The 26376-nt window shown below is 38.0% G+C and overlaps 2 protein-coding genes across 2 annotated transcripts; both read left to right on the top strand.

The window, feature by feature from the left end:
• The first annotated feature begins 1307 nt into the window (after positions 1–1307).
• Positions 1308–5463, top strand: LOC131303049 (uncharacterized). The gene is made up of 4 exons (XM_058329839.1): positions 1308–3738; positions 3838–3966; positions 4605–4693; positions 5389–5463. Exons 1-4 carry the CDS (start codon positions 1308–1310, stop codon positions 5461–5463), a joined length of 2724 nt encoding a protein of 907 aa, XP_058185822.1.
• Positions 5464–21429: 15966 nt separating this feature from the next.
• On the top strand, positions 21430–24993 carry LOC131303579 (F-box/LRR-repeat protein At3g58900-like). Its single transcript, XM_058330519.1, has 3 exons — positions 21430–22645; positions 23865–24029; positions 24547–24993. Exons 1-3 carry the CDS (start codon positions 21653–21655, stop codon positions 24835–24837), a joined length of 1449 nt encoding a protein of 482 aa, XP_058186502.1. The 5' UTR covers positions 21430–21652; the 3' UTR covers positions 24838–24993.
• The last annotated feature ends 1383 nt before the right edge of the window (positions 24994–26376 follow it).

Here is a 26376-nt window from a genome sequence, read left to right as displayed (position 1 = left end):
ATATAATCAATTTGTTTTTATGGATCCTTTCCAGATTGGAGAAAATAGTACATGAATAGGTTGGTTTAGTAAATTTTTAACCCATTATGCTCTATTGTGTAGTCTACATGTTTTGAAGTAATTTACCAGAGGCCGGAGCACACGCAATTCGTGTGCAAGTCAAATTTTCACGTGGCTTCCATACCTGCAACTTCTGTGAATCCGTCTTCTACTCGGGTATCATAATGGCCTTTCAATTCCTTTTTTAATTTTTGTTGGTTTCCGTATTTACACTATACTAGAGGCCGGGGCACACGCGATGCGTGTGCAAGTCGGATTTTCACAACATTTGTGAAAATTTGATCAAACATTAAGTGAGAAGTATTTTTACAAAAATGTTGTGAAAATCCGACTTGCACACGCATCGCGTGTGCCCTGGCCTCTTGAATATAAAAGGGATTAATCATCCATAGAAGAAGACAGCCCCCGAGAGAGATTTTTTTTTGTTTGGCAGCAATCCTTGTTTTTTTTTCGATCTTGCATCTAGCACGCATGTCTATAGACCCTTTACGTCGGACGAGCATGGAGAATAAACTATAGACAGAGGCGAGAGTTTTTGCTTCCGGAAAAGAAAGAACGTGGTGCACGACGTTCGTAGGAGGAGAGAGTGACAGTTTTCATTACATCCCATATTTTTCCTCTTTCTTTTTCGTTCTTGCATCTTGCATTTATTTGAACGATTTTGGGGTCTGTCGAGATCACGCTACACATCATATCATACATCCATTCACTGTTCGTGGTTTGGTGCCGTTTGCTACTGAGGCCGAATCTTTTGGAGATTGATTCGGAGCCGGTTGAATCTGGAGATCGGGCGTGAAGTCTGTGGTGCATCTATTGGATCTTGAAGAAGCTCGGGGAGCATCAGAGATTGGCGAGAATAGGTAAAAGCTTGGGTAAGGATTTTACTATTTCGCAATCTGTACTTCTTTTTGATTAATAGAATAAATCAGTAGTGTTGGGCCGTGGTTTTGGCTTAGGGTTATTCAGGACCCTAAGTTTTTCCACGTAAATCGTGCGTCTCTTGTAGCAATTTTATTTTACTGCACTACTTGAGTTTATGTTTGGATTAATCGATAATCAACCCGTTCATCTATATTATTTTTTAATCTGTTAATCTTTATTCAAATTGTTGATTTTTTAACAAAACTCCTATTCACACCCCCCCCCCCCCCTCTAGGAGTAAATTGAATGCTTCCACATAATTTCAATTGGTATCAAAGCAGGTTGCTCTGTTTAGGTTTAACCACCTGAGTTTTATTCTGGTTATAATGGACATGAACACACCACGAGAAGGAGCCTCAAACTCGAGGCCACCCTTTTTCGACGGTAATGATTATCCGTATTGGAAAGCCCGTATGACCACGCATTTGAGTTCCCTAGGAGTTAGGGTTTGGAGATCTATTAGGTACGGCTATGAGGCCCCTACCATAGAAGACACTACGACTAAACAAATGAGGGCTAAGGAGGACACTGAGTGGAATTCTGCTGACAATGAAAGTGTTGAGGCAAACTCTAAAGCTCTAGGAGCCATCTATGGTGCATTGAGTAAAACTGAATTTAGTCGTATTTCCGCGTGCACTACTGCAAAAGAGGCTTGGGATATTCTCCGAGTCACCCACGAGGGTACTAAGACTGTTAAAACTTCAAAACTCCAAATGCTTACAACACGTTTTGAAGATTTGAGAATGCAGGAAGATGAGACATTTGATAGTTTTATCACTAAGTTGAGTGACATCATTAATTCCTTCCACGCATTAGGAGAACCAATCCCTAATCTTAAAGTTTGTCGAAAAGTGCTTAGGTCCCTTCCTGAGAGGTTTAGGGCGAAGGTACTCGCGATAGAAGAAAGTGATAAAGTTGATGATATTCTTTTTGAGGAACTTGTAGGTAAACTTCAAACGTTTGAATTGAATCATCTTTCGAAGAAACCTACATTAAAGCCTAATAAAAGCATTGCTTTTAAATCATCTAGAGAAGAATCCTTTGTGACACAAGAGAGTGATGATGACCTTGACGAAGAAAAACTTGCTTTCTTTGCTAAGAAATTTAGTAAATTTGTAAAATTCCATAAGAATAATGAATCTGAAAATTTTCCTTCTTTAACTAGTGGAGGTAAGAATTTTAATTTTGGGGATAATGAAAAGAAATCTTCTATTGATAAATTCAAGAAATCCCAAGGTGTACAATGTCACGAGTGTCATGGTTTCGGGCATGTTCAGGCAGAGTGTGCTAACACTCTTAAAAAGAAAGTGGCTAAGGGGTATAAGGCTACGTGGGATGACGATAGTGATGAGAATAGTGATCGAGGTTTTGAAGCTTCTAGATATTCTGTACTTGTTGCCAACATTAAATCCCCCACGTCCCCTAAATCAGTGGAACTTTCTACAACTCTTAGTGATGATAGTAAGTATGTCTCGACTGACGAAGACTGTGAGAATAGTGATGATGATATAGATTCTATTCATGAGGCCTATAATCGATTGTTTAAAGAAGGTGTCAAATTGAAAAAGAAAAAGAAGGAACTCGTGAGTGTCATCGAGAAAATTAATGGTGAGAGGAACAAACTTAGTGATGACATTGAATCTAAGAATACCGAGCTTAAAGAATTAAAAACCTATACAGCTAATTTGAAAGACAATTTTGCCAAAATTGAGAAAGAGCATGTGAATGCCTTGAAGGCTCTTGAAGGGTCTAAGGATAGGATTTTTGAACTGGAGCATGACCTTAGGGAGGCCACTGAGGCCATAAAGTGTAATGAGTGTGGTGCAACCCGTATTGCTGAGATGACACATACGTTTAGAAATAGAAGCGACTTAGGGTTTGTTGATCCACCTTCACTGATACATAAGGCTAACGAGTTCACAAAGAACGAAATCAAGTTTGTGAAATCTGATATTGCAAAGAATGAGGTAGTGAGCGATAAACCCGAATCTTCTATTAAATCTCCCACCATTATTAAGAATGCTTACAATAGTAATCATGCTTCTGAAAGGAAAAATCTTTTTATTTGTCACTACTGTGGTGGTCAAGGTCACATTCGACCTTTTTGTTATACACTTAGAAGGGACAATCAGAGAACAAAGGGGAAATTATTTGTAGCCCCAGTTAATAAAAGTGTTCAGTATGGTCAACCCAATGTGGGAAGACCTCAAGTTGTGCATCAGTTTCTCACAAACTTTAAGAACGAGAATTTTCAAAATAAATTGAGTCAATTGGCGAATCAAACTTCTCACCTCGTCGAGGAAATCAAAAAGTTGTCAAATTTGGCTAAAAATAATAAAGAGACTGATATGATTGTTGAAAGACATACCACACACGGTCACACCTCGCATGTGAACACCAAACCAAAGCAAACATGGAAGAGAGTGAATGCCACTTGTCATGTTGCACACACTACGTATAGAGCACAGGATGCCTGTGTTTGGTATTTAGACAGTGGATGTTCAAGGCACATGAGCAGAAATAAATCTTTGTTTGCTAAGTTAGAGAAGTATAATGGTGGCTTGGTTACATTCGGTGATGGTAATACGGGTAAAATCGTAGGACAAGGCACCGTAAATGCACTCGAAATCCCTCTGATAGATAACGTGTTATATGTTGAGGGTTTAAAAGCTAACTTGTTAAGTATAGGGCAATTTTGTGATAATATGCATGAAGTCAATTTCTCTAAAAATAATTGCTCTATTATTAATGCTTCTGGTGTGTGTGTGGTTAAAGGTATTCAATCTTCGGATAATTGTTATTGTGTTGAAACTGCAAGTTCTAATGTCTGTCGTTGAGTCTTGCTTGATGGTGTAGAAATTTGGCACCAACGTTTAGGACATTTAAATTTTCCAGAATTGCATCGAATAACCAAAAACGACATTGTGAGGGGAGTGCCCAAACTTGCCAATGGGCAAGGGCTTGTGTGTGATGGTTACATGAAGGGTAAACAAATAAAAAGCCCTCATAAAAAGATAAATTTAGTTGTAACCACTAAAAGTTTAACCGACCATCTTTTACATACCGGCTTTGTGAAAGGGGGAGTAGACCGAACTTTATTTTTGAAGAAAATTGAGAGCGACCTTTTGAGTGGCATGCGAAACACTTTGGGGCACAGATGTCCCACGAGTTTCAAATGAGCCTAATGGGAGAATTGACTTACTTTCTAGGCTTTCAAGTCCCACGAGTTTCAAACGAACCGACTCAAACAACGGATATTTTCACTAAGCCTTTAGATTCTCTTAGGTTTGAGTACCTTAGGAAATCTCTTGGTTTAATTTCTCTAGATTAGATTGTGTGTGGGGTCACATGTCATCTCATATGTTTGCTGCGAATGTTTTTAATTTTGAGTTGTCATAAGTTGTTATGTACTTAGTAGTATTTTTTTTTGATGTATTGTTTTGAGTCAAAGTTTTTTTTTTAATCGTGTGCGTGCTTGTAATGTTTTTTGCGTGCTTGGGAATCATGTGCTGTCTTGATATCAGTTTTACATATGCTTATGCATTTGAGAGATATGTATCGAATCGAATTTTCTATCATATCTCTCTGTTACATAGTGATGTTGTTCTCTGCTTTGGCAATAGAATCCCATGCTCATGTTTCTACGCACACAATCTCACTTGGAGCTAGTAAACTTACATTGTTTAAGTGGTCTCTATTGAGTCTCAGTTGGGTTTATCTTAACTAATCACTTTGATTGACCACATGTTCGTTGTTTACCTTGGGATGCTTTCCCTCATTTGACTCCTTATGAGATGGGCCGCCTATGGATTGGTGTGTAACGCATCTCTAAGGTTTGGAAAAATCAAATTGAGACTTTCTTCTTTTATTTCTTATCTCTTGTTTAAAAAAAAAAAGAAAGAACAAAACTCCTAAACTAAAATAAAAAAAAGCAGAAAATCGAAAAAAGAAAAGAAAAGGGAGTTTATTTTTATTTGTCTCTTCGCCTTAGAGGTTATAGCTGCCTGGTCCTTTGCCCCACAAGGCTAGGTGTAAGTCGCTAATCTCGAGTCTAAAACAACCGATGAGGTTTGTGCTTAAGTTCCTAGGTCCGAGCGTTTCTGGTTTGACTTCCTCGTGATAGTCTTGTTTAAACCTTTCTTGAGATAAGATTATAGTGCCAATTTAGACCTTGATAAGTTTTCTTGCTCCTCATGCACGGCGTTTGCGCTTCACATTCATAGGCTTGAGCATGGCATTCTATCCATTCTTTGATCTACATCATTCTGCTTCCATGAGTTGATATGGTCTTAAATTTTCATTCGATGCATTTCTCTTATAGCCATCTTTCCTATGTGATTCTTGTTATTACATATCGTATGATTCTCTTGTATGCTTTCAAGTTGCATGTATCTCACTCGGATACAGTCATTTCCTTTGTTTTTCCATGGCAAAAAGGGGGAGAGTTTTTATGGTCATGGGTTGGGGTGTAATGGAGAGTGATATGTGTCGTTGAGTTTTGCATAAAGATAGAGAATTTTTGAGTGCTGTCGTTCAATTGGGGAGATATCTACAAGGGGAGATTTATTTTATTGATGAATCGCTGGTTGAGTTTTCATGCTTTTCGATATAATGTTGCTTGGCGTTTATTATTAAATTATGCTGACCCATTCTAGTAACATATATTTTGTCGCATAGTTTTTTGTTGAGCTATCTTTGCAGGTATTGGAAGTGCAACTCAAGCTTCATTGGATAGACCTAGTTCTGACTAGTGTTTGTCTCTTTAAGTTGTATTTTTTCCATTGTGTTTTAGTGAAGTTGGTTTTGTCCCGGAAATGCCAAAGGGGGAGATTGTTAGATATTTTGGCACTTTCCGGGGTTGTTCAAAACCTTCATTGGTGTCTTTATTATATCGACTCCATTTGATTGTAATGGGTAGGTTAATTAGGGGGTAGTTGCTCGCTCGATGCTCCTCCCATTATCTGCGCCAAGTTGACCGCTACGAAATTGATCCAATTGCGTGAGAGGTAATTTGCATTAGCACATCATGCATATTATTTCCAAGATTAGAAATTTATTCATGCACGTTTTTCTTTCCGGTAAATCTTTCCGGAAAAATTTCGTTTTCCATATATATATATATATATATATCATTATCATTACGAGAGGTTCTTTCTAAAGCAGTAAAACAAAAAGAATAATATTGCATTGTTGCCTTTCCAAAAAATTCTGTGACAATTTGCTTTCCATATTTGCTTCATTAAAAGATTTTCGCTTGAGAGCAAATATGAATATAAAAGGGGTTAATCATCCATAGAAGAAGACAGCCCCTGAGAGAGATTTTTTTTTGTTTGGCAGCAATCCTTGAGAATAAACTATAGACAGAGGCGAGAGTTTTTGCTTCCGGAAAAGAAAGAAAGTGGTGCACGACGTCCGTAGGAGGAGAGAGTGACAGTTTTCATTACATCCCATATTTTTCCTCTTTCTTTTTCGTTCTTGCATCTTCCATTTATTTGAACGATTTTGGGGTCTGTTGAGATCACGCTACACATAATATCATACATGCATTCACTATTCGTGGTTTGGTGCCGTTTCCTACTGAGGCCGAATCTTTTGGAGATTGATTCGGAGCCGGTTGAATCCGGAGATCAGGCATGAAGTCTGTGGTGCATCTATTGGATCTTGAAGAAGCTCGGGGAGCATCGGAGATTGGCAAGAATAGGTAAAAGCTTGGGTAAGGATTTTACTATTTCGCAATCTGTACTTCTTTTTTATTAATAGAATAAATCAGTAGTGTTAGGCCGTGGTTTTGGCTTAGGGTTATTCAGGACCCTAAGTTTTTCCACGTAAATCGTGCGTCTCTTGTAGCAATTTTATTTTACTGCACTACTTGAGTTTATGTTTGGATTAATCAATAATCAACCCGTTCATCTATATTATTTTTTTATATATTAATCTTTATTCAAATTGGTGATTTTTTAATAAAACTCCTATTCAGCCCCCCTCTAGGAGTAAATTGAACGCTTCCGCATAATTTCACTGTTGAAGATCGTGAAGATGGAAGGGTTTGTCCGGGTTTGTTTCGCTATTAATGGTGGTGGTTTGGCCCTCTTGCCTTGTCTGCTCCGGCCTTCACTGTCGTAGGTCGGATTCTGCTGCCAGCCTCTACATCTGGGAGCGGCCGGCTTGGCTTAATGGCGAGCTGGACTTTGGTGGTTTGTACAGTGGTGGCTGCTGGTGTAGTTAGGGTTTTTTGGTTTGGTTTGGGTGGGCCGGTCCAGGCTTGGACCAGATTTGGGTTTGGGGCTTTCTTTGTTTTATTGGGTATTGGGCTGATCTTTATTGCATTATCTGTTGTAGACCCTGATAAACCTTTAGGTGTTCTGGGCTTTGCCCCTATGGTGTATTGTCCAACTATTTGTTGGATTCCCTTCCCCTTTTTCCGTTTTTAATAAAATTCATCTTTTGCCGAAAAAAAATATTTTTGATATTGTGAACCTAGGGTCCCATTTGTAAACTTTTGGCCTTTGATCAAAATAACTACTTCAAAAAGTAAAACTTGTAACCGAAACTCAATTTAAAAAAAAAATAAGAAAAAAGGCCAAAAAAGACAACTTTTGGATTCTTTCTTGGATTTTTCAAGAAATTTGGGCTTTGGTTATATTTTTTACTTTACCGATTTCTTTCCTCTCATTGAGATCTAATGATCCACAAAAAAAAATTAAAAATGATGCAAAACTAACAAACATGAAAAAAATATGAATATAGACAAAAAAAAAAAAAAAAAAAACCAAGTTGGTTCTTCCTCGATCTTTACTAATTTTGTTAAACAAAGATTTCTTCCTCTTTACTAACAAAGATTTTGAAATCATAAAAAATATTATGATTGTGAAATATAGACAATTTTTTGAAAGGTTCAAAAAGAAAAGATGCATAACAATTTGGGACTGAAGGGGGTAGCTATTTCTTTGTTTTAATGTACAGTCTAGAAATACACACAGAGAGAAAGCAATGGACAATAAGAGCATCCACAGTGGTATAATCAAAACCAAAAGGTTGTTAAGTTTAGCAACATTTGCTCGAAAAAAGCACATATTGGAATAACCAAACTTAACTACCTCTTAGCAACTCATCAAATTTTGGCAATTGGATAATCAAAACTAGCAACTTTTTGTCAATAATCAAATTTAGTTGTCCTCACATTTCCTCAATCAAGTACACCATTATTACACAAAAACATTCTCTCTCTTCCATTTTCAACATGTTTCTAAGAAAAATACTTTTAAAAACACTTTTTATTTTTTTGCAAAAATAGTTTTTTTTATTAAAACTATTTTTAGTTTTACCCCAAAACTGTTTTTTTGGAAAAAACTGTTTTTTATCTAAATTTTGTTTTCAAAAATTGTTCTTTAGAGAAAAAGAAAAACTTTTTTTTATTCAAAAACTATTTTTTTAACTTTTTCCCGAAAACTATTTTTTTTAAATCAATGTTTTCAAAAAACTATTTTCTCTTTTTCTAATAACCTGTTTTTATTAGTTTGAAAACTATTTTGAAAAAAATATTTTCTATGTCACAATTTCTAGATTTTTATAAGTTGAAAAGGTGATGTGACAAGTTTTGGTTATTCATTTTGATTGTACCATTGTAAACTTCTACATTGCTAACCTTAGCAACCCCTTAAATAAATAACCAAAAGATGATGTATCAACTTTTGATTATTCCACTGTGAATGCCCTAAGTTGACGCATGAGATATTCTCAAAGCTAGAGTAGAAATTGCTTTGCCACAATGAAGACAAGAAGAAGCAAATTCTTAGCATTGACAGCAGCAAACCAACGACATTGTAGCCGAAATGGCCTTGATACGCCACAAGGGCCATAATCGTGCAGAAAATGATGTCTCTAACTCCGTTGTCGTTGATTAGACCAGTGAGAATGAGATACGGCTAAGAGGTTGTGAAAAGAGAGAGTTGCTGGCGGGAAGTGAGAATCAACAGTAATGAAACTTTGGAAATCGTGAGACTTTTGAATTTCGTTTGATAATAAATGCTAAAGAGAGTGGGGTCTTGCTAACCTTCACCCAGCGATAGGATACTATGCAAAAAATACCAGATAAGTTTGAATATCAAAACATATTTTATGGTTATTAATACAGTTTTCTGGCTTATCGATGCACTTTTTACATATTGTTATCCTCCACCCTCAGGACAAAGGTTAGCATTTTCCAATAGACTAAACAAGTCTAGTGTTGAAAAACACTGAAGATTTTTCAATCCTAACACTCCAGCCCAGGGTCTGAATCTTTTATCAGCAAAGGTGGGCATATTGATGAAGGCATATGGTGCAAAATACTTGAGGCTACGAGTGTTCCTTGGGAGCTCCAAGCATGATCGCTTTCAATACATCAAAGACAGAACAACAAAGCATCTGTGGAGCTACAAGGAGTCCAAGATTAATCAGGCGGGGCGTGAGGTTTTGTTAAAATCAATTCTTTTGACGCATCCAAATTATGCTATGTCTTGCTTTTGGTTGCCTAAAACTCTCTTGTAGCAAATTTCATCCGAAATAGAGAGACTTTGGTGGGGGTCTAAGGAGGGTGAACGGAAAATTCATTGGATCAAGTGGGAAAAAATGAGTAGGTGTAAAGGTGATGACGGCATGGGGCTACGTGATTTGGAGACTTTTAATCAAGCTTTGTTAGCTAAACAAGGTTGGAGACTAATTTCTGGTGCATCCTCTCTATTTAGACAGATCTTTAAAGGAAGGTATTTCCCCCATACGTCATTCTGGCATGTCAACGCTAGTAGCCAGTCTTCATGGGCTTAGAAGAACATAGTCTGGGCCCGGGAACTGCGTGACAAGGGATGGAGATGGCAAGTCCGTTCCGGGAAAGATATACATGTTTGGAAGACCCTTGGTTATCCAAGAATACATGTTTCAGAATTGACAGAACCACACCAAGAAGAGAGGACATTGAGAAAGTGGCAGATCTTATTGATCCTGAAACAAAGTCCTAGAAGGTTCGGAACGGGAGATTCCATACCTTATTCCAAACTTTCTTGACAAGGTTCGGAACGGGAGATTCCATACCTTATTCCAAACTTTCTTGTCATCATCACGCATGCTCGACTCCCCTCCTGCTATTCCCTATGCCGAACCTTGCCTCTTAAGCCTCAGAGCAGATTCATACCCGGAACTAACTGAATAGGCCCCACGGTTCGAGAAATGCCATACCCACCGATCCTCCATGTCCGAACAAGGAAGGGGAATCAAGCGCATTGCTTTTGCATCTTCCTCCTGCATTACTTCATCAATCACCTCCAATTTCCACACATGCTAAGCAGCATCGATAACATCACAAACTCTTAAGCCTACTCCTTCACTGGATACACCAACTGGACGAAACCCATTTAATCTTGGAAGCCATGGATCCACATCTAGTCGTACCCTCTTCCCATTACCGATTCTCCATCTCGCCCCATCCCTTAAAAACTTCCACGCTTCCAGAATACTCCGTCAAGTCCATGATGGGTTCGCACCGAGCTGCGCCTCAAAAAAGGTCGATGCCGAAAAATATTTTGACTTAAGAACCCGCTGAAGAAGAGTTCCTTCACTTGTAATTAGTCACCAACCCACCTTGGCAAGCAAAGCTAAATTGAAGCATGTTGGGTCTCGGAAGCCCAATCCCCCGCGTGACTTCTTTTCGCACAATTTATCCCATGAGAGCCAGTGCAATTTCCTCCTCCCCTTAGTCCCTCCCCACCAATATGCTGCCATGTGCCTAACTAACTCCACACAGAGGCCATCCGGAAGCTTGACACATGACATCACGTGTGTGGGAAGGGCCAAAGCAATCGATTTCAGATTTACCTCATGTTCCGATTGATTTAGCATCGATTCAGACCATCCCTCAATCCTAGAAACAAGAGCATCCTTTACATATGCAAATACCGCTTTTTTCGACCTACCAATATCTGTAGGTAGTCCCAGATAATTACCCAATGCCGCATCTCTCCTAACCCCTAGCTTGTGACAAAGCCGCTGCCTTATATCACCAAGAGTGTTCGTGCTAAAGAAGATTGTGGATTTATCAAAGTTAATGACTTGCCCCGAAGCCAATCCATAATCCCTTAGAATAATCTGAACAGAATCTGTCTCCCCATCCGTAGCTTTAGAGAAAATCAATGTATCATCAGCAAAAAAAAAGATAATTAACCGACGGAGCTCCTCTACAAATTCTAATCCCATGGATGGCTTTTCGGTTCTCCGCATAAGACAACATCGCCGATAAACCCTTAGCACACAATACAAACAAAAAAGGCGATAATGGATCACCCTGTCGTAAACCCCGTGATGGCACTATATATCCATGCTTCTCCCCATTAATTAAGACTGAAAAAGAAACACTGGAAATACATTCCATAATCCACTCAATCCAAATTTCACTGAAACCCATTCTCCGCATCACAACCTCAATACAACACCACTCCACACGGTCGTAGGCTTTACTCATATCTAATTTCACCACCATCCCATGCCTTCCCCCTCGTCTTTTCGATTTGAGCTGGTAAATAATCTCCTGTCCCAGAATCACATTATCATGGATAAGCCGACCTGCTATGAACGCCCCCTGATTTTCCGATACGATTGTCGGCAAGCAAACACACAACCGGTTTGCAAGAACTTTGGCTAGCACCTTATACGCCACATTGCATAAACTAATAGGCCGAAGATGAGACGCTGTCCCATCTTCATAGGGCATTTTACCTTCGGGATAAGAATAATATGCATGTGTTTTTAGCTATTGGATAATGTAGAATTTTTGAGAAATTGAAAATGTCACACCCTGAATTTTCAACATAATAATAATAGTATTTCCAATAAAAGTCTAACGCAATAGTACATCTTAATACCCCAAAACGTTTTCCTTAATTCATCCGAGAGAAAAAGATCAAGTTTAAAAGGAGTTACAATATAGGCAGTTTGGCCAAATTTCTGGAACTAGTCAAAAGACGATAAGTTTAGCGATTACATGATTTTCCAAGTCAAAAGAATTCAAATGAAGTTACAATTGCATCTTTTCAAAAGGGAGTATACAAAAGATGCTAGAACAACTCCTCGATGTCGGCTTTCAAAAGATATGATGTCAAATAGGGGTGTTATTCGATCGGGTCGGTTCGGTTCGGGATGGATTTGCCGAAAACCGATCGGGTTCGGGGTACATAAGTCCGGGACCAATCCCAACCGGTATTAATTTCTGTTCGGTTTGGTTTGGTTCAGGGTGAGTTCGGGGCTTTCAGGGATTTCGGTCCACCCCAAATGGGCCAAACGGCCCATTTCGAAAACCTAAATTTCTAATGACTGTTTGGCCTTTTTCCACCCTCATTTGGGCCATTTCAGGCCATTTTCACCAATTTTATATGAGTCATTTTTGGGCATTTTTTTCACCTAGTTTTGGGCCATTTTTATATGGGCAATTTTTTCCAAATCAAACAGTTGATACACATACATGAGAGAAAATTTACAGTGAAAAAAAAAACCAAAGCTCCAACGTTTTCTTTGTAAAGGAAAAAAAAACAGAACCAAGAGTTCAGAACCACCTACTAACAGTTCACCTATTCACATACATGAGAATGAAAATTTTCCACATCAAATAGTCCACCTACTAACAGATTAGGAAAGAAAAAAAAATCAAAGTTCAGAGAGTTCCCAAACAGTAGCGTAAAGCCTTCTACCAGAAGCAACAACTTAGTACTAGTTAAACCAAAAATAGTCCTCAATAAAATAGTTAATACCAACTGCCCCTTTTTTACTTAGGGGCCTCTTAGTAAAACAGATAATACAATCATCCAAAATTCCAAATGCCCAGATAAATAGTTTAAGGAAAAAAAATATAAAGTTCAGAGAGATTCCAAAATGCTGAGATAGAGTCACCCTTCCATACAGCTACTTAAAGCCTTCAACCCTTGCAAAAAGTTATTCCACAGCCCTACATTGTCACAGAGTCACAAAGCAACAAAATTAAGACACTAAAAACTAGTCAATGACAAATTTCAACAAAAAAAAAATGTAAACATTACACATTTGTGTACCCATGATAGAACTCTACAATCCAAGCACCAACCCCTTAGTCCTTATCATTTGATTCCAAGACAACTAAAAACATAAAGAAAAAAAACAAAGAAAACATACAAGTAAGACATTCAACATAAAAACATATTTAAGAACCATAAAATATTTGTCAATAAAAACTAAAAGTAAAAGTAGTACCCGAATCTAATGCCTCCAATTCATCAAGTTGTTCTCTTATATTGATCTTGGTTGGTTTCCTAATCCATTGTTGTGTGCAAATTAGTGCTTCCACAGTCTTCGGAGAGAGAGAACTTCGATAAGGATCAATGACACGTCCACCCGTGCTAAAAGCGGATTCGGAAGCAACCGTGGACACGGGAATTGCTAGCACATCTCGTGCCATTTGAGAGATAATTGGATACTTCGAAGAGTTTAACTTCCACCAACGAAGTACATCAAAGTTGTCACAATCATCTTCACTAGTTTCCGCAAGATACTTTTCCAAGTCCATTTTGCTTGCCATGTTGCCCTCCTTTTGTTTGTGCATCTTAAATTGTGATTTCAAAGATTTATGATTACCAATGTCCGTTTCAAGTCTATCCAAATCTATGGTGTCCGATGATCCCCCAACCTCTTTGTTACGCACATTCACGGTACCATTATGCTTCACATACCATCCAAATAAACGGGTAATTTCACTTTTTAACTTATCCATGAACTCACCAACTATTGCCTTATCATAGCCCAAGGTATTTTGCAAGCAATACTCAAAAAATGCAACTTTGCATCGAGGATCAAGAACAACTACAAACATCATCATTTGATTAATCTTCTCAAAATCACCCCAATACTTGTCAAACTTGATACGCATACTCTTTGCCAAATCATACAAATCACTATCCTCATTTTCACACAACTTCATAATGTCTTGTTGAATCAACACCATTTCATCAAAAAAAACATTGCAAGTGACGTACAAAGAACCCGAAAATTTCAAAGTGCAACGTAAAACACTCGAAGAAACTTTACATACAACTTAATCTTCTCCCAATCACTTGAACTTGGAGGCCCAACGTACTCCTTCCGCCTTTCCCCAACCCCCCCACCCCCCTCTCTTTTTCTTTCTCTCCTCAATTTCAATTACCCTATTTATACCCTCAAAACTATCAACATCATCAAAATCCTCGTCCATCTCCTCCTCTCTTACATTTAATTTAAAATTTGGGTCATCACACAATCGATCAAAGGCCTTTTGATAAGTTAAAGCTCTCTCCAACATGAAATATGTATAGTTCCACCGAGTAGACACATCCAAACAAAGTTTAAGCCTACACATAATTTTCTCCTTCTCAACACATGACCAAAACTCCGTCATTCTAGATGGAGAAGACCTCACATATCTCACCATATTGCGCACCCTTGCAATCAGGACATCAATCTCTTGCAATCCCTCACGTACGATTAGATTTAAGATGTGTGTCAAACATCTCACATGCAAGAACTCGTGATTTAAAATGGTGGTCTTCCTATCTTTGGTCTTTCTCTCCAAGTATTTAATCAAAAGATTATTTGAGGATGCATTATCAACCGTAATGGTTAGAAACTTGTCAATTCCCCAATCCAATAAGCATTCTTCAACCATTCTACCAAGAGTATCACCTTTGTGATTAGGAACAACACAAAAATTCAAAATTTTCTTTTGGTACCTCCAATTCTCATCAATAAAATGACCCGTAAGACACATGTAATTCAGATTTTGGACCGAAGTCCAAGTGTCCATTGTAAGACAAACCCTTTGATGCTTGAGTGTATGTTTCAATGTTTTTTTCTCCTCCTCATACATGACCATGATTTGTTTTGTCATCGCAAGCCTACGAGGAGGATTCCACATTGGTTGAACAACACTAATAAAATCTTTGAATCCTTCACCCTCAACAAATGAAAAGGCAACTCATCAATTATTATCATCCTCGCTAGTGCCCTCTTACAAGCGTCAGCACTAAAGGCCACAGGAACAACATTTGCACTTGTTTCACCATTGTGTTCTTTCTTTTGAAAACTAAGGAGCTTTTGCCCAGAACCCGTAAATTTCGTACTTGGTGGATATTTGGTATACTGATACGCTAGATGATGAGTTAGTGATTTAGTACCATTTAACTTCGAGTGACAAGCATAATCTGTCTCACACCAATTGCATGCAGCCCTAGGTTTTGGATGACCTTCAGGTGTAATAAGTGTAAAATGCTGCCAGCATGGAGCCCTTTTTTTCAGACCAACAACCTTCTTTCTTTCAGACTCGTTATTAATTTAAGGCATTTAGTTCAGCATTTTGAGGGATATCAAACTCAGCACCTTCATCCATAATGTCATCATCCATATCATCCATTTAACACAAGAGAAAATTAAAACCAACATAATCACAATCTGATTTTCATGTTGTTCGTGCACTAATCTAATTTTCAGTCCATCACCTCATGTTCATGCGAAAATTAAGCAGTATGTAAATTGTAAACACTAAACTCATTAAACTCGTGAACTATATTCAATAAAGATCTGATTTTCAAGCCAATATAGGGTTTTGAGATTGAATACATCATGCTCATGGTCAGACATTTCACCGGCGTTGTAGATTTTGATAGAGATTTCCCCCCTTCCTCACGCTAGCCTCTCTGCATACACATAAACAAGACAGAGATAAACCACATTTAGTTACACACAGTAATCAAGCAAAAAAAAGAAATAGTAATGAATTATTTTACTAAAAAAAATGACATATACACTACAAATGGAATTATGATTTGTCAAAGTAAGTAAATGGTCAGTCTCTTGGAAGGCCAAGGAATTGTTTTACTATAATGTTAATTTTTGGGAAAATGGAAGGAATTATTCCTTAAAGAACTACAATGTACAAATGCCCTATTTGTTTTTTGGTACTAGTAAAAGGAAGGAATAATCAGAAGAAAGAAAGCTGATTTTTCAGCCCAATCTCTTTTTTCTTTTTCCTCTACGTTTTTGTCTGTGTTATTTTTGAAGTAGGCAATAGAGCAGAAACTTCTTGCTCTCTTGGGTTCCAAACAATTGAACCTCGTAAACCAATTTTCTTAGCTTGCAAAACCCACCACTTAGCTCGACTGGTTTACATCACCAACATCATTTGTTTAAGCATCTACTCGGACCTAGCAATGTTAGCCAATCATCAAAAGAAAAAAAAAATCACAGTCCACACCCTTAAAAACTAAACCACACAAATTGAAAACAAAACTCAAAAAAGGGAAAAGAAATCAAGCAACCATTTTCATATGCATGGTCATCATTTTTGGATACAGAACCCTTTGACACAACACAAGCATCGAGTATTTTTGAATCAGTTCCCATTCCACTCCTCTCGAAAAAAATTCAAAATTCAAACTTCCAAAAAAAAATACAAAGCCTTTACACACATACACACACCCAGAGACAGAGAGAATAGATCTGAGGGCGGCGGCGGAATGGAGAGTGAAATCTGCTTACCGATGTGGTGGCGGAATGGAGATCGATGCGGTGCCGATGTTGATAATCAGGGATGGTGGACAAGGCGGCGTATGTGGTGGGGGCGACAAAGGCGAGGACGGCGTTGGTGGGGTACGACTGTGCAGATCGTGGAGGTTTCGTGGAGGTTAGAGAGAAGGGAGACTGGGAGAGAACTAAGGGGAAAATGGAAATAGGGAATGGATGCGAGTCTGGAGGAGTGGGGAGAGTAAAAGACAGATAGGGTAGGGTTGAGTGGACAGTCAAGATTAAAACACCAAATGGATTGACGGTCAAGATTAAAATGATTTATATAAATATATATAACATATGGTTCGGTCGGTTTGGTTGGCATTCGGTTCGGTTCGGTCCGTATAAATTTTCATAAAATCGAGACCAAACCGTCCTAGGTTCGGTTTGGTTCGGTCCACCCCACACCGCCAAAAAATGCCCCTGGACCGACCGAAGACCGAACTGATCGATTAGTTTTTTTCGGTCTTTTTCGGTCCGGACGGGTTCGTAACAGCCCTAATGTCAAACATCCGCTCCATGCACTCCAAAATCAATGCCCTTGCGGTGTTCCTGAAAATAATGATAGGTTGAGCTACACTAGCCTAGTAGAGATTACTATGCTCAAGCTATAAGCAAATGAGATGATCAATGCACCGAGAGGAACATAAGCAACAACAAGATTTTCATATGATCGACAATAAGGACATGAGCCGTGAAAGCCAACTCTATTCAACTACAAGCAGCGTAATGACCTCCAAAGTTCACCATATTCGTTAAGTTATGTGTTTGGATCTCATTTCCGGGTATTCGGGACCCCGTGCATCCCATATTCATTCCGGCATCACACCTTATGGTGGATCCGTGACTTTCTTGTGCATTTCCGAGCATTCGGAACCCCGTGCGTCCCATTTCCGGCATCACACCTTTCAGTGAATCTGTGGCTTTCTTCGTATCGTTCCTTCGTATTCATTCATGTAACCATTTCTCAATCTTTAATAACCTCAAGTTCAACATATATCAACTCTAATATGATCATGTCAACATGCCAAATATGTTCTCTAAATCAATCTAAAGCAAGAACGACCAACGGACACCAAGTTCATTAAGTTCAACATGTTCTTATTTTCCAACGAGGGCCAAAAGAATTTGAGAGATCAATGAACCATTCGAAATACCAACAATCAAGTCTAGAAGTGATTCAAAGGTGTTTAGAGAGTGCAAGAAGTGATCGGGTTTCAAATGAATATGAAAAGAGCAAAGTGTGTCAAAGCTGTCCAGAAATCAAGGGGGTATCAATACCCCAAAATGAGGTATTGATACCAGGGCGGCTACTGTCCAGAGAAGGTTGGGGTATCCATACCGCGGAATTTTTCAGCGAATTTTCAGACTTCGAAAGGTAAAACCCCAACAACAACAATGAACCAAGGCACGACCTAAGTGCACAATCAACTCATATACACATAGAGAGAGAGCAAAAAATCCCTACCTCAATGAACAAGAACGAAGATCCAAGTCCAATCGATCGAGCCTTAGAACTCGAAATTTGAATTCCTCTAAGGATACTTCTTTCCAAGCTTCAACCAACGAACCCTGAGCTTATAATCACTCTAGAGTGTGGAATGAAGGTTGAACCTTGTGGGTTTCGAGCTTTGAGTGAAGTTTTCAAGAGAGAGAGAGAGAAGAAAGCCGTGAGAGAGGAAGAGGGAGGGAAAGAGAGGCGTGAGGGGGGGGGGGGGGGGGGGGGGGGGAATGTTATTCTCCCACACATACATACACGTCTATATATACTAGTACTTTTGTAAACCACACACACACCCCCTCATCTTATAATCTTAACACATATGCCTCAAATTCAAGTAACCCCAATGTTTCCCTCTTGTCCTTTCATCTATTGAATCTTTTTTTTTAATTTTTTTTTCTAAGATTTACAGGTCTCTACAGAAAATTCCAACTTGAACCAAAAGCTGAAAATATCTGGGAACATATGTAGCTAGGGAGGAATATGGATAATTCGTAAATTTGGTGTGGGCACAATCCTTACTGGTAAATTTTGATATTGAGCTGGAGTTGGAAGGAATCGAGATGACGCGCACATGTACCAGCCCTAAATGCCCCATTTTGAGTTTTTAAATACTCATTCTCAAACTTCATCTCACGTAAGTATTTATCCCGCCCACTTTTTTGGGATTATGTTTGATGGTGAGTATGTATATTATCTTCCTAAATTAGTGGGATTCAACCATTTTATGATTTAGTGAGATTCAACCATTTTCTAATTTAAATGGATGGGAGATAATTATAAAAGAGGATTTCAAAATTTTAAAAAATCGTAATAACCAAATTCCACCGATTTAAATTCGAAAATCATATTTATTGTTCCATATCTACCATGCATTATCGTGAGGAACATGGTGGAATCAACCATGTTTTTTATGAATTATTTTTTGTAAAATTACCATAAAATAAATTTCAAAACATAAATAATATTCAAATCGACCATTTTTTTAATAGAATACTTCATGAAATCCGCTTGATAGAACACACCATGAAATATGCTTGATAAAATACACCATGAACGACAAAATATGCCATGAAATATGCTTGAAACACACCATGAAATCCACTTGATAAAATATACCATGAAATCTGCTTGATAAATACACTATGAAATCAGCTTGATTAAATATATCATGAAATATCTATATTATAAAACAGAGCGGTCTTTTATCTACCCATACAAATATGAGCACATTTTCAGCCGTCGAATCTCAATTTGAATAAGTTATGGCCGTTGGATTGAATCATTGATGAATCAACCTATTTCCAAGATCCCGCATGTCTTGCGTGTTTCTTCCTCTCTCTTCTCCCCTCTCTTCCTCCATTGTTACTGTCTCAACCCCACCCCCCTCTTAGCATCCGACTCAACCGGCTAAATCTCTAGGTAAGAATCCCCCCACCCTCGATTCTAGGGTTTTCCAAAATTGGGGATTTGTTGAAAGTTTTCTGAATATATGATAACCCTGCTGCGCCTTTTTCAGGAATTCCAGAGTACAAACTCATTGTTAGGCTCCATGAAATCCATTTGGTTATCTCTCTCCGGTAAGAATCCCCCCACCCTCGGCTCAAAGCGTAGCATTTGAGGGTTTTCTTTCTATATGTTTATAGCTTCGGTTCATGCGCTACGATCACCAACTTTCTGTGTGTTTCTATGTGATTAGATGACTAGAATACTAGGGTTTTTCAAAATTGAGCATTCGAGTTTTCCTATTTGTTGAAGTTTTTCGTACTACAAAATTTTCTAAAAACCAAAAATAACAAAAGGGGAAAAATACCAAGCCTGTGTACAGCCAATAACAAAAGGAAAAAAAATCCTCAGTTTCATCCTTTTGATTGGTGTATTGAAGTGTTAGTTCTAGCGGTTCAATAAATCCGATTATCAATAAGAGATTTTGTTGGGAGGAGGGAAAAATCCCCTCACATGGGATGGGATATACACATACACAGGTGAGTTCGAGTTAAAAACAATCATTGTATCCATTTTTTTATTTATAAAAGTGGGATTTGATACTTTATTTAGACTGCGCTCAGAATGCATTGCACCGTGCCTTTAGGCACGGGCATCCACTAGTGCTTGATAAAATGCATCATGAATGATAAAATACACCATGAATGATAAAATACACCATGAAATACGCTTGATAAAATACACCACGACAAAATACACCATACACCATAAAATTTCACCAACAAAACACCTTACCAAACAGATCAACCGACCGTTTTCATGGGTGTTCTCCACCATTTTCTGTTCTCCACCGTATTTGGCGAGTGGCTTTGCTCTGTTTAAGATCAACTTCCTATTCTTAGCATTCTTCTTCTTTGCAGCTTCGAGATCTTGCTTCTTTGCAAAAGCCCATTCCTCATTCCTTTCAATGCTTCTTCAATTCATCCAACTTTTTGTTGGATTCTCTTCCCCTCTCCCCTAACTTGATGTACCCCTTGTCAAGTTTCTTAATAAAACTTTGTTGCCTATAAAATAAAAAAAAATAAAAAAAAAAACATAGACTCCATTACCACTACACCTCCCTTAACTTCTTCACCCATCTCTTAAAAGTGCTTGGTAGATCAGGAGGAAGGAGGAAGGGGGTTTTGTGACGTTAGGATTTTCACCATCATTGGTTTGAAGGAGTTTCAAAATTTTAATTGGGTATTCAGTTTTTGGTGGGATTTGGATGAAATGGTTTTTGCTAGATTTCACGGATATAATTGTATAATATATGGAAACTATAATTCAGGAATTTGTTATTTGTGTATATCCATAAAAAAATGGTGGAGGACTTCCATATTTATATTTTAGTCTCAAAATTCTATGCATATATAGTATCCAAAAAAATAGTAACAAGGTGTATTAGGGCACAATTGGGTTTATGAAAATTTGAGAATGAAAACATAACCTTAAAAAGTCAACAGGATGAAAACCTAACACTTAGTTTTTGTTCAACTTCTTTGAAAGAGGATGAATATCACCTTCCTTGCTATTGGTTATAATGATGTGAATCCTACCACAAAATGATATCATGTTTATCAAAAAGTGTATACATGACATCACTTGTGGTGTGACTTATGCAAGCCAATAAAAAGGAAGCTAACGTTCACCATCTTTTAAGAAGTGTGAACAAAATTGCACTCCACATACTAGACTAGAGGATGAATATTTTAAGTACCCATTTTTTTTTCTTTTCTCCACCCCGGCATTTTTGCGAATCTGTCCAAAACTGAAGGGCATAATAGTCAGTTCATTTTGAAAATACTTCTGGCGGGAAATTCACTAGGAAGCTAGTCCTCATTATAAATAGTACGAACTACGAAGCGTCCGTAGCCTACAGGTACTCTCTCTCTCTCCCTCTCTCTCTCTAGTTTATTCACCTTTGGGATACAATTAGCACTCTAGCAGTTAGATGAAATGCTCAAGCTAATTTGTTTCAACTCATCAACACTCTGATCTCATTTTCTCCCCATTTTTTTCTAACTGTTCCCCTCACTGAATCATTTCAAAATTCTTCATACAGAGTGCACAATTGTTGCGGAAGCAAGAAACCCCATGGAATCAAAGCTAAAAAAACCCAGAATTTCCATGGCAGCATGTGGTGATCCAAGCGATAAAAAAGATAAAATCAGCAATTTGCCCGATCCGATTTTACATTATATACTATCGTTGTCATCCCCAAAAACCATCGATGTCGTAAGAACAAGTGTATTGGGGCGACGGTGGAGGTTCTTGTGGAATTCAATCCCTTATCTGGACCTTGATTTGGAAAACTTTTTCTGGCCTCGGCTTAACAATTTGGTTATGGATTATGGGCGATTGACCGAGGCTTTCAAAGGTTTTATCAACTGGGTTTTGATAAATGGGTCCTGTGACTATAAAAAGTTTCGCCTTTCTTGTTCAGATTTCTATGATGCAGAGACAGTTGCGCGGTGGGTTATTGTTGCCACACGGCGCAATGTCCAAGAGCTTGATCTACAGTTTAGCCCTTCTAATGCATTTGATTTGCCCTATTGTCTCCTGACTAGTAAATCTTTGCGCGTGTTGAAGTTGAATTTGTTCCTTCATGTTCTAAAGTTGCCTCGTTCCATTGGATTTAGCAGGTTAACTTCTCTTGATCTCATGTTGGTAGAGTTACCGGATGAGCAATTGCCTCAAAAGCTTTTCTTGAACTGTCCCTTTCTAGAGAGTTTAAGTTTGGTTAGTTGTGTTCTGAACAAGCTCAAGGTTCTTGATATCTCTGCTGCTAATCTCAAGTTTTTAACTATAGATAACAATTGTATGGGCTTGGAGAACAGTGACGCAGAATACGGCTTAAGTAAGAGCAAGCTTAAGGTTTCGTGCCCGAAACTAATTTCCTTCAAGTACTTGGGTCCTCTGGCGCAAGAATACTCTCTGGATAACCTATCATCTTTAAGCTATGCTTTTTTTTACTTGATACATGGCTATGAGAAAACACCATTTGAAGAAGTTGGTTACCTTCTGTGTAAGGCACTCCAGGGTCTTTACCATGCAACAGTATTGAAACTATGCATGTACTTCTTGGAGGTATGCATTTGTAGTTTGTAGTGTTCAAGCAATTCATTTATTGGCCTTTTTAAAATCGTTTAGCTTGTTGTCTGCGGATTGTAATCACATGATTTAGTTCCTTCTATTTTTTTTTGTGATGAGGTAATATTTCAGCAAACTGTGCCAATGAAGATAAGAGCAGTTGATTATAAGTCAATTATCACACAATAGTTCTGCCTCTTCTAAAGCAAGAAACAATAATTTATACCACAGATAGTGAAGAAAAAACAATCAGACATCAAAGAGAATCACGATTTATGAGTTGGAAACTAGCACCAACCTCTATGGATGGTCACAAGACACTACTTACAGACAAAACACTTTGACCCGACAACCCTTGGACTTAAGTGTTCCTGTTGATTCCTCACGCACCATTCCGAAGTACTTGAACCACCACCATATCAACTCCTTGAGTTAGGATATACCCAGACCATCACCAACGCACAGAACAGATGTGGCTTCCTACGTCGTCTGGCCATATTAAGATCTCTTTTCCCTTATGCTCCTACTTGAGAAGCCTTGGGAAGATAGAAATCCACTTGACAGAATGTCGTCCAAGTCAAGTACGAGTCAGTATACTAAAAGTTGTGTCCTTCCATTCCAGCTTGTTTGACTGGATTCAAGTGAAGCAATCTGTCTTTAGCTTGCTTGAGCAGTCCAGCTCCCCTGCCCCTGTGGGCTTGGGATGCTTGCAACTTTGTCTGCTTGTGATGATTCTATTAATCTTTTTATGGCTCTACAGATTTCAGGATTGTTATGATGGGTAAGTAACCAATATTTACCCAAGCCTAAGAACTGATTTCGGATCAATGCTCGTTGAGTTGACTGCTTCAGTAGATGCTTCCATTTATCTTCATGTATTTGTTCCCTTATTGTAGCCGAAATATAAAAGTGATGAAGGTTTTTTTTTTGGATAAGTACTCTTTTATATTCAAGGCCAAACCAAAAAACATCCTGAGCTCAAGGAAAAACCCGGCCTTTACATTAGATCTCCTCTTAGGAAGATTACCGAGCTGAAGTTCTTCCAAGCATTACCCTCTTCTCTCATGGGTTATACCTTATATATTTCTCTGTCTCATTCAGTAGCATCAAGATACATAATGATTTTTACAATTGGTTTTGTTATAATTTAGTGGATGATTATGGATCTTTTTCCCTGTGTTTTCGGTTCTCATTCCTGTCCCCTGCTGTTCTCTAGTTTCTTTATTGTGTGCTTGGTGAAGCAACATGCTTTTCAACACCACTTTCTAGTCTCAAGTCCTTAACACTGCGTGTTGGATTTGATGGATGCCACATGGACGTCATGATCCACTTGCTCAAGTACTCCCCCAATCTAGAGGCTCTAACATTGGTTTTTGACGAGGTAACATTCATGATCTTGAATTTACAGTTTTTATGGGTTTTAATGTATTTCTTTTTCTCAAGCACACCATTGAACCAATTGGTGCACTTACTTCCAATCTACCCATGACTGGAATCTTATGCTTTGGCTGTACTAGCATATTGACTATTTCTCTATATGTTAAATAAATTGGCCATAGTGGTTATGATGTTTTTTCTTCCCCAATCTCAAGGGTTCAAATCTATTGTTGTCAAGTATGAGTCTCGGGCATGGGTAATGTGTCTGACAAGAACGGGTCGTTGAGTTTCAAATTATCCAACTCTCATGTCAAGGCCATACGGACATGGCAACAAACTCATACTTCCAACATACTTGATATTGTAGTGTTAATGGAATTTACAAGGAGTCATGCTGCAATTGTTTTAGCCATAGATCTACAATTGTTCTCTGCTTATGAGTTTTTCTACTTCCAATAGAGTTCATTGGACTGTTTAATATCTCTACTGATCCATATGATTACTGTTCGATGTAATCGAAGAATGAAGAGTTCGATAACTGGAATTTGAAGCACGAGGATATTCCATGCTTGACGTATCATCTCAAGATGGTTGAGCTGATTAAATTTGAAGGTAACAAGAGTCTCTTGCAGTTAGTAAGTTTCTTCCTAAAGAATGGGCATGTGTTGGAGAAATTCATCATTACTTGGGCTGAATGTGAAGAGACATCAATGGAGATTAGTGAGACTATATTGGGATTTCACATGTCCTCTGCAAATGTTGAAGTAATATTCCTGGAACCCAAGTTACGTGTCGACTTCTTTTCTGTATGAAATATGTAGCTTCTCTTGTGAAACTGGAAAAGTTTTCTGCGTAGATCGTAAGAGTTCATATTTTCACTTTGTTTCCGACAAAGATTGTCAATTTTTGGTGAGTTTTATGTACAAGTTCATGGAATATTGTATGTAAAGAATTACTCGTTTCACCCATCTCAAGCCTGATATGTACCTAAGAAGTTTTCATTTGTGACTGACTTATTTTTGCAAAGTTTCGTTATCGAAGTTATTTAATTCACTTCTACATGATTGAATTTCCGTCTGTTTGTATTTTGAGTTGCTTGCCTTCTCTTCTGCTTTTCAATGGTGGGATAAAAGGCATAAGCTGTCAGAACCAGTGAAACTCTTCAGTCCCAGGACGTTTAGATTTCTTTGCAGATGGGTTTTTGATTCCATTGTTATTGTAACAGCTCTTGGTTCTAGCTTCTGTATTTAGGATATGCTTGAAAAGAGGAACTTCAAGCTAGCTATAACATTTTTAATTTTTTTTTTTTTTCTTGATAAAGTGATTTCAAGCAGAATCAATGTTTCAAAATGATTGCATAAAAGCCTCATTGGAGGCGAATGATCCTGTTTTGTTTTGTTTTGTTTTGGTTTGTTTTGGTACTACGGAAATAAGAGAAACATTGTACTCAGTTTCATGTGTATGTTCTAACTTAAAATGCTTGGTTTTTGGCCAGCAATATGGTGACCTATGCCCCAATGGTATCACCATCGATATAAATATGTGTGCAAGTACGTATGCATCTGGTGATTTTTCAGAAGACTAATCGGATGTCTTTCACCCAAGGGTTGATAAGAGATTTATGTGGTCGCTATACATGCAATTTGTTTTAAGTTGTGCCAGCTTCTTTATTTTGTCAAATTGAAAAGTGAACTCCAGTATTTAGATTGTTGAATGCATTCCTATAGTTTTGTTGAGATTTCAGTTTTTTTTTTTTTTTTCTCCGGTCAAACAGAAATTCATTGAGATTTCAGTTATGTCTATGAAGGTAAGGGGCGGAGCTACCTCCCGTTTCCAAAAAATACTCCCTCCGTCCCCTTATTATAGTCCAGTATTCCATTTTGGGCTGTCCCTTAATAAGTATCCATTTGGTAAAGTTAGGGGGTAAAAGTTGGTACATTGTCTATTTTGTCCCTAAAAGTAGATTCCATTTTGAAAAGTTAGTGAGTAAAAAGTGTAATGATGATGGGTAAGTAGGGAAAATGGAGGAAAAAGTTGATGTGAAAGGTATAATGATGATGTTTTTTTAATAAGTTGGAGTTACGAAGTAGGACATTTAAAAAGGGACGGAGGGAGTAATAAACTTTAAACTACTTTTGTAAGAGAGTCTAATGTGATACTCCATTACAACTTTAAACCCTATTTTAAATGAAGTAATCTAATTTGTTAAGGGGCTAAAGTGTAGATTAAGATGATACTAGCCATGTAACAAGCATGACACGTATTGCGCGCTTTTCAAAAATTATGTTTGGATCGGTCTAGATTTCACTCTTCGAAAATTCTTAAAAATTCAACATAAGCTAATTTAAATA

The sequence above is a fragment of the Rhododendron vialii genome, chromosome 10a (assembly GCF_030253575.1).
Source record: "Rhododendron vialii isolate Sample 1 chromosome 10a, ASM3025357v1".
In the NCBI taxonomy this organism is placed as follows: domain Eukaryota; kingdom Viridiplantae; phylum Streptophyta; class Magnoliopsida; order Ericales; family Ericaceae; genus Rhododendron; species Rhododendron vialii.
This window is presented reverse-complemented; position numbering and strand designations above follow the sequence as displayed.

Coding starts and splice junctions, on each gene's coding strand:
- LOC131303049 (XM_058329839.1), top strand. CDS start 1,308: ATGGACATGAACACACCACGAGAAGGAGCCTCAAACTCGAGGCCACCC. Junction 3,967..4,604: donor GTGTGATGGTTACATGAAGG/GTAAACAAATAA, acceptor CTTTGGCAATAG/AATCCCATGCTCATGTTTCT. Junction 4,694..5,388: donor CTCTATTGAGTCTCAGTTGG/GTTTATCTTAAC, acceptor ACTCGGATACAG/TCATTTCCTTTGTTTTTCCA.
- LOC131303579 (XM_058330519.1), top strand. CDS start 21,653: ATGGAATCAAAGCTAAAAAAACCCAGAATTTCCATGGCAGCATGTGGT. Junction 22,646..23,864: donor TATGCATGTACTTCTTGGAG/GTATGCATTTGT, acceptor GCTGTTCTCTAG/TTTCTTTATTGTGTGCTTGG. Junction 24,030..24,546: donor TAACATTGGTTTTTGACGAG/GTAACATTCATG, acceptor ATGTAATCGAAG/AATGAAGAGTTCGATAACTG.